Source organism: Mesocricetus auratus, unplaced genomic scaffold (assembly GCF_017639785.1).
Source record: "Mesocricetus auratus isolate SY011 unplaced genomic scaffold, BCM_Maur_2.0 Super-Scaffold_100031, whole genome shotgun sequence".
Lineage (NCBI taxonomy): Eukaryota > Metazoa > Chordata > Mammalia > Rodentia > Cricetidae > Mesocricetus > Mesocricetus auratus.
In genome coordinates this window covers 7,655,280-7,667,704 of record NW_024429212.1, presented here as the reverse complement: position 1 = coordinate 7,667,704, position 12,425 = coordinate 7,655,280, and the positions used below count along the sequence as shown (strand labels likewise).

General features: G+C 53.9%; 1 protein-coding gene across 4 annotated transcripts; it reads left to right on the top strand.

Moving 5' to 3' along the window:
* The first annotated feature begins 4,853 nt into the window (after positions 1 to 4,853).
* Positions 4,854 to 11,492, top strand: Ing1 (inhibitor of growth family member 1). Of its 4 annotated transcripts, XM_040733518.1 has the most exons (3): positions 7,481 to 7,586; positions 8,039 to 8,110; positions 10,010 to 11,492. In XM_040733518.1, exon 3 carries the CDS (start codon positions 10,156 to 10,158, stop codon positions 10,711 to 10,713), a length of 558 nt encoding a protein of 185 aa, XP_040589452.1. In that variant the 5' UTR covers positions 7,481 to 7,586; positions 8,039 to 8,110; positions 10,010 to 10,155; the 3' UTR covers positions 10,714 to 11,492. The 4 variants fall into 4 exon arrangements, with proteins under 4 accessions (XP_012971260.2, XP_005073373.2, XP_021084750.2 ...); XM_013115806.3 differs by lacking the exons at positions 7,481 to 7,586; positions 8,039 to 8,110 and adding an exon at positions 4,854 to 4,996; XM_005073316.4 differs by lacking the exons at positions 7,481 to 7,586; positions 8,039 to 8,110 and adding an exon at positions 5,866 to 6,066.
* The last annotated feature ends 933 nt before the right edge of the window (positions 11,493 to 12,425 follow it).

Here is a 12,425-nt window from a genome sequence, read left to right as displayed (position 1 = left end):
GAGTGGCGTGATGGCTGCAGAATCAGGGTCCCTGGGTCCTTCCCCTTTTTAGCACGGGTCGCTCAGCCCGTCCTTGTGGGTAGATTGGTCCCGGTGTACATCGTTGTGTCTGCTGCTGGGACCTAGCGTGCACCGCAATAATGTGTACCCAAGCGTGCACAAGACATGTATCTCAGCCCGACACTCCAACACACTGCCTACTCCAGAAACACTGCACTCCAGCGTGCATTCATCGTGTCTGCATTCAAAATCGTCAATGTGTGCCTTAACACACACTGTACCCCAACATACACACAGCATGTCTGCAAGTTTGCATCTTTCCACACTCAGCACATGTAGACAACACTACATCCCCAGACGTGTCTGCATTCCAGTACACATAGTATTCGTGTACTTCACACTGTCCCGTGTGCCTAGGATCAAAGGATAACGCCAGGAAATGACACTTTGCTCAGGCATATGTGACTGGAAATGCCTGCTGGAGAGACCGTTGCTCTTCCAGAGGACCCAGGCTTGAGTCCCAGAAATTCCAGTTCCAGAGTGTTCAGTGTCTTTTATGGACTCAGCAGGCAATGCACACACATAGCACACAGACACACATGCAGGCAAAGTACCTATACACATAAGGATAAATCGTTTTAAAAACTTTTTGGGCCGGGCGTTGGTGGCGCACGCCTTTAATCCCAGCACTCGGGAGGCAGGCAGGCGGATCTCTGTGAGTTCGAGACCAGCCTGAACTACCAAGCGAGTTCCAGGACAGCCTCAAAAGCCACAGAGAAACCCTGTCTCGAAAAACCAAAAAAAAAAAAAAAAAAACTTTTTGGAGCCAAGCTGGTGGCATCCATCTGTAACCAAAGCTTTCAGGAGAGGGGTGCAGGAGCATCAAGGAGTTCAAGATTAGCCTCACCGATATGAGATCCTGCCTTAAAAACAAATCAAAGAGGGACGAAAAGTCCTGTTGTCCATCTCCTGAGAACTGTGCGGGTTATGCCCTCTGCAAACTCAGTCCTTACAACACTGAGCAGCCTCAGCTCTTTCGGTCTTAGGGCTTTCACTCTTTTTTGATGCTCTCTTGAAAGGCAAATGACTAAGCATCTGTGTTCCCAAAGGGAGTACTTCTTTTTTTTCCTGAAGATTCTGGACTCTCACTGCTTGCTTGAAGCAAAAATAAACTGCCACGTAACGTAGACAGTGTTCTATAAGTCGTGGTAGTCAGTCATGGTCCCCAAATGTCCCAAGTTCTCCTGGAATATCATTCTTCCTCGCAACTACCTGTCTTCGTGCCATTTTGTCATTGCATGTGTGTGCGTTTATCTTGTTTCTGTAGCAGTGCAATTCTCTTTCCCCACCCAACTCAGTTGCTGACAGGGTGTCACTCAGTAGCCCAGGCTGTCACTATGTAAATCTCACTAACCTACTTGGCTTAAACCCCCCCCGACCCGCCTCAGCCTCCCCCGGTTTGGTTATTATAAGTGTGGGCTACAACTCCCTGAGTACTTAACCTTGAACTCCTTTGACCTCCTTGACATATCCTGGAAATTCAATAAAGAACTTCGCCCGAGAACATCCCTCAAAAACTCTTCCTGTTCAGATGGTAAAATACCTGCTAAAAAAATAAAAGGCCTTTATTCTGATGTGAGATGTGTCTGTCAAAAAACAAAACAAAACAAAAAATAACTCAGAAACCAAAGGCTGGGTTGCAGAACTCAAAGAGCTATGGCAGACATGTAAAAAACAGTTCTAAGAACACTGACAGGCAAACCTTCCATGATTTGGGGCAGCTGGCTGGCGTGTTTTCTGTCTGCTGGGAGGCAGTCGATCATGCGCTCCGCCTCAACTGGTAGCAAGTCTGCTCCTTGCTAAGCCCCCAGAGTCATCCAGATTTTGTGGGACGTGTCTGGCAGCTCATGCCTGTCATCCTAGCACTCAGGAGGCTGACGCTAAGGCTCCTCAGGAGACCAGCCTGAAGTATATTAACCTGCCTCGACAAAGAAAATGATACAACCCACTCTACTGACAGGTAAATGTACGGTCCAGTCGTGTGCACCAAGCTTCTAAGCGCACAGAGTTAAGGTGAAGTGAAAATAACCAGGACTGTTTATCAGAATATACCTCAGAAAAGCCTGTTCCTTTTAAGTCACCTCCCTTTAAAAAAATCACATTTATGTGTATGTGTTCGTGTATTCCTCAGCAAAAGTGAGGGGGTCCGAGTACAGCTTGGGGGAGCTTCCTTCTACCACGTGGGGCCACAGGGAGTGAACGCAGGTTGTCAGGCTTGATGGAAGCGCCCTTTATGGCTGAGCCATCTGGCCATCCCTAGGTTTGTTCCTTATAAAAGCAAAAGGTTGCACATGTCCACAGGCTTGGGCTAGGAGAAGCCAAGGTCAGGCTAGTTGAAGTGAGAAAGGGAAATTGGCATTTAGCGGGAGAGTGGGTGCCCTTTATCCCAGGGAACACCTCCAACCAGACTCAAGGAAGCTCTCAAACACAGGTCTTGCCAGATTCTCTCTGGGCTCTCGTACATTGCTTCCCGGCCTCTGTTTTACAGGAAGATGTTTTCTTTTTTCGTTTGTTTGTTTTTTCCCTATGTAGCTTTGGAGTCTGTCCTGGAACTAGCTTTTGTAGACCAAGCTGGTCTCAAACTCACATAGATTCACCTGCTTCTGCCTCTCAAGTGCTGGGATTAAAAGTGCACTCCACCATTGCCCGGCAGGAAGAAGTTTTCTTGAAAACTGCATTTATTAATTTAGTGTATGCAACAGAGGGAACAAGGGATAAGGAGCCCATGTGGAGGTCTGAGGACCAGCTCTCCAGAGTGGGTGCAATCTCTCCACCATGTGGACTTAGGGGCTTGAACTCAGGTTAACTCAGCCATCTCCCTAGCCTTTGCTTTTCTACACAGTATACTTTAAAAAGCTTGATTATAGTTAACATATTGTGTCTATTGGTCTTCTGAGCTTGCCCAGAAAGCCACTTTATGAAACCACTTATCATACTCAGTACTGTCAGGATACAAGTGTTGTCCTGGTGAACTGAGTAAGATGCCTCTGGGTTTGTGTGCCTATGAACTCAATGGACAGCAGAATGGATTAAGAATATTGTGACTACGGGACTGGAGAGATGGCTCAGAGGTTAAGAGCACTGACTGCTCTTCCAGAGGTCCTGAGTTCAATTCCCAGCAACCACATGGTGGCTCACAACCATCCGTAATGAGATCTGGTGCCCTCTCCTGTCGTGCAGGCAGGATGTTGTATTCATAATAAATAAATAAAAATCTTTAAAAAAAAAAAGAATATTGTGACTTTCAGTTGGGCAGTGGTGACATGCATGCCTTTAGTCCCAGCACTCGGGAGGCAGGCAAATCTCTGTGAGTTCAAGGCCAACCTGGTCTATGAAGCTACACAGAGAAACACTGTCTCAAAAAACAAAATAAAAAAAAAATAACGAGCTTGGTTATCTTTGGAAAGGGTCAGTTATACCTAATCTTTATTAAATCGAGATAAGTAGTATGCATTCGTGGCCCAACGAACGCTGAGATTAAAATACCTGTCTGGATTGCTACTGTGCCTTTAAACTGCTTCTATGACGACCTCCAAGGAAAAGGCCCGCTTTTCATTCTCAGTTCTGTAACCCTCTCCACACTTTATTCCTCGTGTTCCCAAGTCACATTGTTAGCCTTTCGTGCAGACCGGTGGGCAATTGTTTTATTCTGGCAGTTAAATGAAACTTCATTCTTCTGGGTTTTTTTTTTTTTTTGGCTAGGACTGGAGGCAGTTGGATCTGTTAGTAAAAGCACCACAGGACATCCAAGCGAGCGAACGTTCGCCTGCTGAAATGCACGCCCCGTGATTCAAGATGCAGCCCCACAGCTACGTCCCCATCTGAACGATCTAACTCGGAAAAACAGCTGAACTGAATGTCTCTCTCTGCGCTGACATTCCTACGACCGACCGCTGCGATGGGCCACCCCCGTCAATACTGTTATAGATGCACTGCGTTAGGAATGCAGATGCCACGGGGCTGCCGTGAGTACTTTCACACGTGCCGAGGGGGTCAGGATTGTCACCGTGTTTCAAGAGCCATTCCTAATCCTTTCAAACTACATCTTCTAGGTCTGAAGAGGTGAGTGCTGTTCCCGGAGTCTGAAACACAGCACCATGCAAACCGGGGATGGCTGAAGACAGTGAGCTGACCTGGCGCCGCAGCGACAATCCAACAGGAGAGGGGAACAGAGGTCACCTGCGCTCGCAACGCCAGGCCATAGCAACGGACCGACTAGCGCCGCCCAGGGGGGAAGGCAACGACGGAACCTGGGACTCTCACAGGGGAACGCAGCCCGGCAAAGGCGCGAATTTCGCGACCACAGGCCAGGCTCCGCCCCAGGGCGGTGCCTAGGCCGGAAGGGGGCGGGACCTTCGGGGGCCTGTCGCCTAGGCAACCACTTGCTCAACCCGGGCTTTTCAGAAAGCCTTAAATCCGGGGTGATGGGGGAAGGGCGGGAGGGGGAGCCGAAGGCTGCGCGACCCCGCGGGCGTGCGCCGGGCTGCCCGCAGCGTCCTCGGTACGGTGAGGACCCGGGCAGGCTCCGGCGCGGCGGGGGGGAGGGCTGAGATGAGGGCGCTGCTCCCTCCCGCCAGCCCGCCCCCCCGCCCCGCAGACCTCGGAGCTGCACACTGCACCCCTCGGGGGCCCCTTTGTCTCCAGGCCATTCCAAACTCAGCTCCGAGAGGCGACACAAAGGGACGGCGGGGGCGCACGGCGCAGGCGCGGGCGGCCGCCGAGGATGCTGGGAGTGGTGGTCCCTCCGCGCGCCGGGAGATGCCCGCCCGCGCGGGTCCGCAGCGGCCGCCGGGGGCGTGCGCATGCGCGCCCACTTCCGCCTCCCTCGGACCCGCCCGCTCGGGGCTGCCGGCGGAGGACAGCTCTGTAGTACGAGGCGTGCGGGAGGCGTTGCCGGCCCCACCACACCTCCTGCCCGTCCAGATTGGCCGCAGAGGTAAGAGCCGCGAGGGGATTGGCTGCCGCCGTTGCCAGTTCCGTCCGGTGCCGTATTTATACCGTGCCGGGAGGCGGGGGGAATGCAGTGAGGCTGGAGGCTGGTGGCCGCGGTGCGTGCGGCCCCGTATTGAGAGCCGCGGTCTGGAGGCTCGTCCCGTCCCGGGCCCCGGAGTGTCCTTAGAGGAGCGGGCCACCACCCCGCCGCCCCTGGCCGGCGCGCGGCTCCGCCCCGTAGGTCCGCCGCCGAGTGCCAAACTCCTAGTAAAGTTTGGCGTCGCCGGCCGCCCCCGCCCCGGCGGCCCTGCTGCTGCCGTCCCCTCCGCGACCCCGGCCCCCGGCGACAGTGACAGGCCACGCCCTCGCGCGGGCCGGCCTCGCGGCCCGCCGCCCCCCGGCCCGGGACGGTGAGGGGCGTGAATGCGGTGGGGGCGGGGCCGCCTGCGGGCGGGGGGGTGGCGGGGCGCATGCGCGCTGCGCGCGGGGCTGAATGTTTCCCAAGTGTTTGAAACTGGTATTTGGGTTTTCCACGTTGGACAAGTGCGGCGAGGCGGGCGGCGGAGCGCGCCCTTCCCGCTGCCGGCCCCGCTCTCTCCGCTCTCCACGCTGGTGGCGGGTGGGCGGCGGTGGCCGGCCCCCTTTGGGTGTGTGCGCGCTCGTACGCACGGCCCCCCGCGCCGCCCGCCGCCCGGGAGGGGGCCTGCACGGCCGGCGGGGCGTGCGCCAGAGCCGCGGCCCGCGCCTGCAGGCGCCGGGGTCCCCGCGGCCCCGGAGGCGGCGCGGCGGGCGCCAGATGTAGCCGCCGGCCGGCCCGGCCGAAGTGGCGGGGGGGCGCGGGAGGGCGAGAGCTTTGCATTTTGCAGTGCTGTTTGAGGGGGCCGGGGGGTGGAGGAAGCGGAAAGCCGCCGAGTCGCCGGGGACCTCCGGGGTGAACCATGTTGAGTCCTGCCAACGGGGAGCAGATCCACCTGGTGAACTATGTGGAGGACTACCTGGACTCCATCGAGTCACTGCCTTTCGACCTGCAGAGGAACGTCTCGCTGATGCGGGAGATCGACGCCAAATACCAAGGTACGGCGGGTGATGGATGGGCGGGGGCGGCCGCATCCATCCCCGGGTCCCGGCGCCGAGGCTGGCCGGTCCTGCTGGAGCCGGAGCTCCCGGTAGCGTCCTCGGAGGGCTAGGAACAAAAGGTCTGGAGCGCCTTTGATACGCCGAGGTGCTTGTGTGCCGAGCCCCGGGACATGGAGGAGGAAGGAGCGCGAACGGCTGGCTGCAAGGCTGCGCGACCAAAGCGCTCTTTGTAGTGAAGTGATGAGGCGGTGCTGCGGGGGAGGGGGCGCGGGGCTCGGCCGCGTCCTCGGGGAGGGGGCGCGGGCGGGCGGGCGGCCGCGCGAGGTGGAGGGCTGTACGGACGCTGCCGCGGCCGCAGGGCTGGAGAGACAGACGGCTGCGGGCCGGGCTCCCGCGGACCCGAGTGGCGGGTCCGGAGAGTCGCCACCCCCCCGCCCGGACCTGAATCCAAGTGTTACATAAAGTACCGGGCAGTCCCGACCCGGGGTCGCACGGTCGCCCGGGCCCTGCCTGCCTGGGCCCTCCCTTGGCCGTGGACACGGCTGCGGCCCGACCGTGAGGGGGCGCCGGCGCGGTGTCTTGCGGGGAGGAAGAGGGTGGAAGGGAGGATCGCAGCCGGCTAGGTGCACGACTGTGTGCTGCGCGGCGCGAGCTGGGCTCCGGCCCGAGAGCAGCGGGGCAGGTGAGGGACCTGCAGTCCTCCCGGAGACCCGGGCTGCCCCGAGTGGCGGAGAGGCGGAGCCTGCCCGCCCGCCCGCCCGCCCGCCGGGTACTGTGGGCTGTTGGGGAAACTTTGCTGCGAGGTCCGGGGGCTCCGTTTAGAACGTGCATGGCCGCTCGGAGTTTACTCTTGTTTACAGAACTGCGCAGCAGGGAAACGGAAGAGTTGGGGGAGGTGGAGGGCCGCCGCTCAGGCCCACACACCGGGTCTGCAGCGGAAAGCGCCCCTGCGCGCTCTAAGCGAGAGGCAGCTTCGCAGCTCGGTTTATAGGGGAGTCATTAACATACTGCGGAACGTTCCGCCTCTGCGGCGCTGTGATTGGCCGTCTCATCCCCCGTGGAATGTCCTTATCAGTGTGCTGCGGTGTCATTGGAGGGCGGGCTGCACGGGGGCGGGCCCTGCTCGGGGACGCGCTCCCGTCTGTGTTTCCGCTGCCTGCTATTCTCTCTGTGCAAGAGGGCCGGGCGGAGGGAGGAGGCGAGTTGATTTGAATGTCTTCGGGTCGCCCGTCCTCTGGCCCTGGATTGGTTCCTGCCGCCGCCGGGGGCGGGCCATCCTCGCGGGCCCTGTGTTTCATTGGTCTTCCTCCCGGGTCTCCGCCCTCGGCGGCGTCGATTCCCCGAGGCCTCGGGGCGGGGCGGAGCGCGCTCCTCGAGCCTCATTGGCTGGAAGGATCGCGGCCACTTTCCGGCCGCGGGGCCATGGCGGCGCTGGCCCCCGAGAGGCCGCGGCGATCGCCTTCTCGGCGCCGGCGCCGCGCGGGCAGCTCAGGACACTTCAGGCATTTCCGGGAGGCGTGAGTGAACGGGGAGCGCCTCTGTCGGGACTGCGGGTCGCTGTCCGGGTGCTGTCCACCTGGAGCCCCGTCGCCGGGGCCGGTGTGTGGGACCGGCTGTAGAATAAGCCCTTGCTCAGTACTGCCCTTGCAGATCGAGCTTTTTGACGGTCGCTCAGTGCTTCGGGAGTAGACGAGTCTGGAAGCAGGGGTTATAGCTTGGTCGTTGTAAATGGAGTCTGTTGCCTGAGTTATTTTTCAGATGTTATAACAAATACCCCTTTGGAAGCAGTCAAGTCAAAACTTAGTGCCGTCTTACAGAAGTTAAAATAGCTTTTTAGTAGTTGGATAGACTAGGTGGTACTGCGCGCAGCTCAAGGCCAGCTTTGGTTGTATAGCACGCTACCCCATGCTGGGTTACATGGGACTGCCTAAAAACCACACAAACCTTGGTTCATTTGTCTGCTGATAAGGTCTGACTGTATCCTTCGCTGATCTGGAACTAACTCTTATAGACTCACTTGTGTCTGCCTCTGGGATTAAAGGTATGTGCTATCATACCCCCAAAATGCATGTTTTGGGTTATCTTTGATAAGTCAGATCAGTTGACTTACCTATTTAGAGACCGGTAGTGTTCATCCTGGTGTGGGGATAGTGTCTTATGTGGTTATTCCTGGAATACCTCCAGACCCTGAGCATAGTCTTGTTTACCTGTTGAGAGACCATTCAGTGTCAGCCGGTGTTGTTGTCTTGTAGGGTTTTTGTTGTTGTTTTGTTTTGAGACAGGATCTGCATATGTTGCCCTAGCTGGCCTGTATAAACCACACTGGCCTGGCACTTCTGGCCGAGTTCCTATGTTTACTGTTGGAGAGAAGAGAATAGGTAGTAGTGGTAATTTTCTAGATATCCCTCTGGCTTCCAGCCCATCCACTCAGGTGTCCTAGTGAAAGCATTTCCAGTGGTTGCCTTAGAGATGGCAAAGGGGTCTCAAGAAAAATCTGATCCTACTTACTGTTTAAGGAAATAGCTCTAGGAATTCTGTGTATATAATTAGACTCTTGTAGTCACTTTTATTTTTAAAATAACATTGATTTTATTTGTTCATTTCTGGCTGGCCTTGCGCCTTTGCAGACTTTAAGCACTATACTACAAAGCCAACCATTTTATAGGGCTCCCTGTCTGTCAGCGGTTACAGATGCCCGCCCGGTCGGTCCCCTGCTTTCTTGTTGTCAGCCTTAATCGGGCGGGTTTGATGTTCGGGGAGAAGGGTCTCTACCAACGTGACACAGTGTCACTACACTTGGGTACAGGCACACACAGATGGGTTTGGCACTTGTGTAAGGTTTTGGGGGCTCTGTAGCTTCCACGTGCTGGGCTGGTGGATGAGGGCTGTCTTTAGAACTTCTTGTAAAGCCCATTACACCTCAAGCAGAAATCCCTCTTGCGCTGTGGCAGTGGGATACCACAAAGGCAAATCATGGAAGCCCCCAAGTCTCCAGAGACTCTTCGTTTTTGACACAGAGGGTCCAGATGTGTAACCCGGCTGCCTCCCGCTGCCCTTCTGCCTCAGTGTCACCGGCCTGGAGTTACGGGCTCTACTGAGCTGAATTCTTTGATTTATGTTAGATTACTTAACAGCTTCTATTTCTTGCGAAATTGTCTAATTGAATTTGCCAGATGACAGTTTATAAGCATATAGACTTATTTTTAGCCTTCCTAAAAAGGCTTACATTTAATACTAGGTATTATTGAGTTCTCGGAGATAGAGGCAGGCAGATCTCCGTAGGTTCCAGGACAGCCATGGCTACACAGAGAGACTGTTGTTTTTAAATTACTGTAAGCAGTAGGTTGGAATATTGTGAGTTGCAAAGTAAAATCTGTCCCTTTTGTTTTAAAGCAAGGCTGTCTTGTGACCAAAGCGTTCTTGTTTTCAGTACTATAGAACATCATGCTAGAGTGGCCGTGGAGGACAGATAACACAGTCTTTAGACCATAGGGCACCATCATCTAAGTCTGCAGGCCTTCTCTGTAGAGTACTCAGACACTGCGATGCTCAGATGCCCGGAATTCAAGAAGACAGTGCCTGGGATCCCCGCTGCAGAGAGGCAGGAGGATCCCTGAGCTCTTCTCAGATAGGGTGGGGAGGACAGCAGTACCCGGATACAAAGCAATACAGAATTAAAGCTTTGAACAGAAGATGATAAGGGAGAAGTAGTTCAGCTTGAAGCACTTTGCTTCGTCACCTCTCAGCTTCGCCAAGCGGGAACCATTGCTTAACACGGCAAGATTTTTACACAGGGAGACTTAGCCTTGGCTGTTTCTTCCCCTTGTGCCCTTTTTTTTAAATTACAAGTGGGCCTTTGATTAAAAGCTTATTTGTTGGTACTGGGTTTCTTTACCAGCGTTCCTAGCAGGTGTGTAATGCAGACTGTTTTTGTTTGCAGAGATCCTGAAGGAATTGGATGACTACTATGAGAAGTTCAAGCGTGAGACGGACGGCACCCAGAAGAGGCGGGTGCTGCACTGCATCCAGAGGGCCCTGATCCGCAGCCAGGAGCTGGGCGATGAGAAGATCCAGATTGTGAGTCAGATGGTGGAGCTGGTGGAGAACCGCACCAGGCAGGTGGACAGCCATGGGGAGCTCTTCGAGGCACACCAGGATATCAGCGACAGCACCGGCGGCGGCGGCAAGGCCGGCCAGGACAAGTCCAAGAGTGAAGCAGTCACTCAGGCGGACAGGCCGAATAACAAACGGTCCAGGAGGCAACGGAACAATGAGAATCGAGAGAACGCATCCAATAATCACGACCACGACGACATCACCTCAGGAACGCCCAAGGAGAAGAAAGCAAAAACCTCAAAGAAGAAGAAACGCTCCAAGGCCAAAGCAGAGAGGGAAGCCTCTCCCGCAGACCTCCCCATCGACCCCAACGAGCCCACGTACTGTCTGTGCAATCAGGTCTCCTATGGAGAGATGATCGGCTGTGACAACGATGAGTGCCCCATCGAGTGGTTCCATTTTTCTTGTGTGGGACTCAACCATAAACCAAAGGGCAAGTGGTACTGCCCCAAATGTCGGGGGGAGAACGAGAGAACAATGGACAAAGCCCTGGAGAAGTCCAAGAAAGAGAGGGCGCACAACAGGTAGTGCGGACATCCCCAGTGCGGACAGACCCGCCGGGGCATTTGTGGTGTCGCTCGCTGCCTTTAGCAAGTCCAAGGATGGTCACATGTGTGTTTTTAGAGAGTGTTAGGAACGGATCCTCTCCTTGGGATGCCGGAAACAGCCTGTGTCGTCATGGTGTACCTGTAACCAGACTGAGTCTGCAGATCAGCATTTTAGAAACTACAAATATAGGTTCGGATTAAACGTGTCAGCAAGTGTCAGACTGGTTTTTGGGGTTGGGGAATGACTTGGAAGTAACCTAACAAATGTATAAAGAAATTTAATTTGGCTGTTTTAACAAAAGTGTTACGGTTTGCAAAAAAAAAAAAAATTAGCCAGGTTGCTGAAGTATAGCAAGTGTGCTTCTTGCTACCATAATGTAAATCCACATGGCAAGTTGGTCAAAGGTTTAAAGTCTAAATATTATTTTTTAAAAAGGTAAATGGGTAAATTTTACATGACATATTTTATATATGGCCTATTCCCCAACTGGCCATTTTTAATGACTGGGTACATTTCTAGTAGGTCAGACACAAGTGGTCCAGGCTGTGGGTCCAAGTCTCGCCTTTGCTACCCTAGGTCATAGTGTAGCCACCTTTAACTTATATGACGTGTATAAATGTACATTTCCAGCCACCTTCCCCTGCTGTATTATAACCGGAAGTGCAGCCTGGTGCTGTTGTGAAGCCAAGGTGAGCGTCCTGCTGTGTGTGTGAGCTGTATAGATGTCACGTCCAGAAATAAATGAAACTTGGCCAGTTTGTTTCTTTAGCATTTACTTTTAACATACAAATCATTTTAAACTTTTTGTCTTAAAAATTTATACACCAGCAGTTTAGACAAAGCCTTAAGCAAATTGTATATTATTGATCTCACGTAATAAGGAAGTAGACATTACGTCCATGCCAGCAAATAAATGTCACAAACTATTTAGAGCAGAGGTTAGGAAGTGACTGTGTACTTGAGATCCAGCCCCACCGTCTGTTCTGTGTGGCCTGTGAGCTAAGAATGGTCTCTGTGTTTCTCAGTGGTTTTAAAAATCACATTTCATGATACATGAAAGTCCTATGAAATTCAGATTTGAGTGTCTATAAATAAAAACTCATTGGAACACAGCCATGCTCATTTCCTTATGTGCTGTCTGTGGCTGCTCGCGTAGGACCGAGACCGGCTCCTTGCCTGCTGACAGCAGTGTTGGCCACCCATCGGTGGCACACGTCCTAAACTGCCCACTTCTAGGGTCCAGACTCCATCCCTCCGTGCTGTGTGCGCTGCCTTGAGCTCCCGGTCTGTTGAAATTCCAGGCCTGGTCACTGTAGAGTGGGTGTGGCTCCTGTTTGTAGTGTCCTTCAGGTAGCTGTCTGCTGATGACTGATGAGAATTTTTCTTATACTTCCTGGTCTTTCCATTGTAGAGTTACTGGGTGAACACAGGCACAGCCCATAATGCCTTAAACTTCAGCTCTTTGTACATTGGGGTTTGAACTTTGTGCTCATTGACACAAGACTTTTGAGTATTTACTTTCTAGCAGAGTATTAGAACCTTTAAGAATTAATGTACCAGCTGGGCGTTGGTGGCACACGCCTTTAATCCCAGCACTCAGGAGGCAGAGGCAGGCGGATCTCTGTGAGTTTGAGGCCAGCCTGGTCTGCAGAGTGAGTTCCATCCAGTCTTCTAACAGTTTAATAGATGAG